General features: G+C 52.1%; 1 protein-coding gene across 1 annotated transcript in view; it reads left to right on the forward strand.

Moving 5' to 3' along the window:
- LOC104407721 (GDNF family receptor alpha-4) overlaps nucleotides 1-1314 on the forward strand; it is a 13810-nt gene that overhangs the window by 10278 nt on the left and 2218 nt on the right. Inside the window, exons 6-7 of the mRNA XM_010017072.1 lie at nucleotides 1-33; nucleotides 986-1120. Coding sequence (XP_010015374.1) covers nucleotides 1-33; nucleotides 986-1120 — 168 coding nt within the window. The remainder of the gene's footprint in view (nucleotides 34-985; nucleotides 1121-1314) is intronic.

Below are 1314 nucleotides of genomic sequence, written 5' to 3' on the forward strand. Positions count from 1 at the left end.
CTGCCTGTCTGCTGGCCTATACAGGGATCATAGGTAGGAGCTGTGTCCTACAGCAGGTCTCCTCCTCCCTCTCTGGGTGGGAAACATCATTGAATCCCAGATTGGTTTGTGTTGGAAGGGAGCTTAAAGCCCCTCCAGCTCCAACCCCTGCCCCGGGCAGGGACACCTTCCACTAGAGCAGGTTGCTCCAAGCCCCTGTGTCCAACCTGGCCTTGAACACTGCCAGGGATGGGGCAGCCACAGCTTCTCTGGGCACCCTGTGCCAGCGCCTCAGCACCCTCCCAGGGAAGAGCTTCTTTCTAATGTCTTATCTAAATCTCCCTTTTCAGCTTAAACCCAAGAAAATGGGGTAACTTTAGGATAGCAGCAGCACAGGGAGAAAAACCATTCCGCAAGATCCCAGCTTCTCTCAGGTGGAAACAGATGGGCCATCCCAGGGTGTCTGTTCTGTGAGGGGTTCCCTGATGCCATCATTAGTGATGCCACTGGAAATCACCATCCACTGCCATCTTGCTGTCTTCAGAGGCTGTCATATTGGGTTTTTTGATACTGAAGAGGCCCAGCTGGTAGCAGTTAGCACATACAGAGTCCCAAAAGAAGTGCCAATGACCATTGGACTTGGTCCATCGGCAGATTGTCAGCTTTTTGGGTCAAGATTTCATTCTGTTTTAATCCTTCTTTTGTTTTCTATGACCATTCTGGAGATTGATTTTGGCTTTTCTATTGACAGAGCACAAAAACCTTTACACACATTCACATATGGGTTTTGAATGTTATTAGGGAACCTGAGTTCCCAGGAGCTGCCCATTCCTTGGGCTGGTAGCATTTTTTAGTGGACTGAAGGCTCTGCTGGTGGTGGGGTGAACAGAAGGGTTGTGACTGCCCCTCTTCTCCTCCCTGGGACCCAACAAAGCAGCAAGAAGGGAAATCATTGTCCCTTCTTGAGGTACCACCTTGCAGTAACATTTCTGCATCCTTCCGGCAGGCAGCCCCATCACACCCAACTACATTGACAATTCCACTTCCAGCATAGCTCCCTGGTGCACGTGCAACGCCAGCGGCAACCGGCAGGAAGAGTGTGAGAGCTTCCTGCATCTCTTCACCGACAACATCTGTCTCCGTAAGTGTTGCCCCTGGCGAGGTTCCTTGTGATGAGAGTATGAATCACAGTCTGGTTTGGGTTGGAAAGGACCTTAAGATCACCCAGTTCCAGCCCCTGCCCCGGGCAGGGACACCTTCCACTAGAGCAGGTTGCTCCAAGCCCCTGTGTCCAACCTGGCCTTGAACACTGCCAGGGCTGGGGCAGCCACAGCT

The sequence above is a fragment of the Nestor notabilis genome, unplaced genomic scaffold, assembly GCF_000696875.1.
Source record: "Nestor notabilis isolate BGI_N333 unplaced genomic scaffold, ASM69687v1 scaffold8886, whole genome shotgun sequence".
NCBI lineage: Eukaryota > Metazoa > Chordata > Aves > Psittaciformes > Psittacidae > Nestor > Nestor notabilis.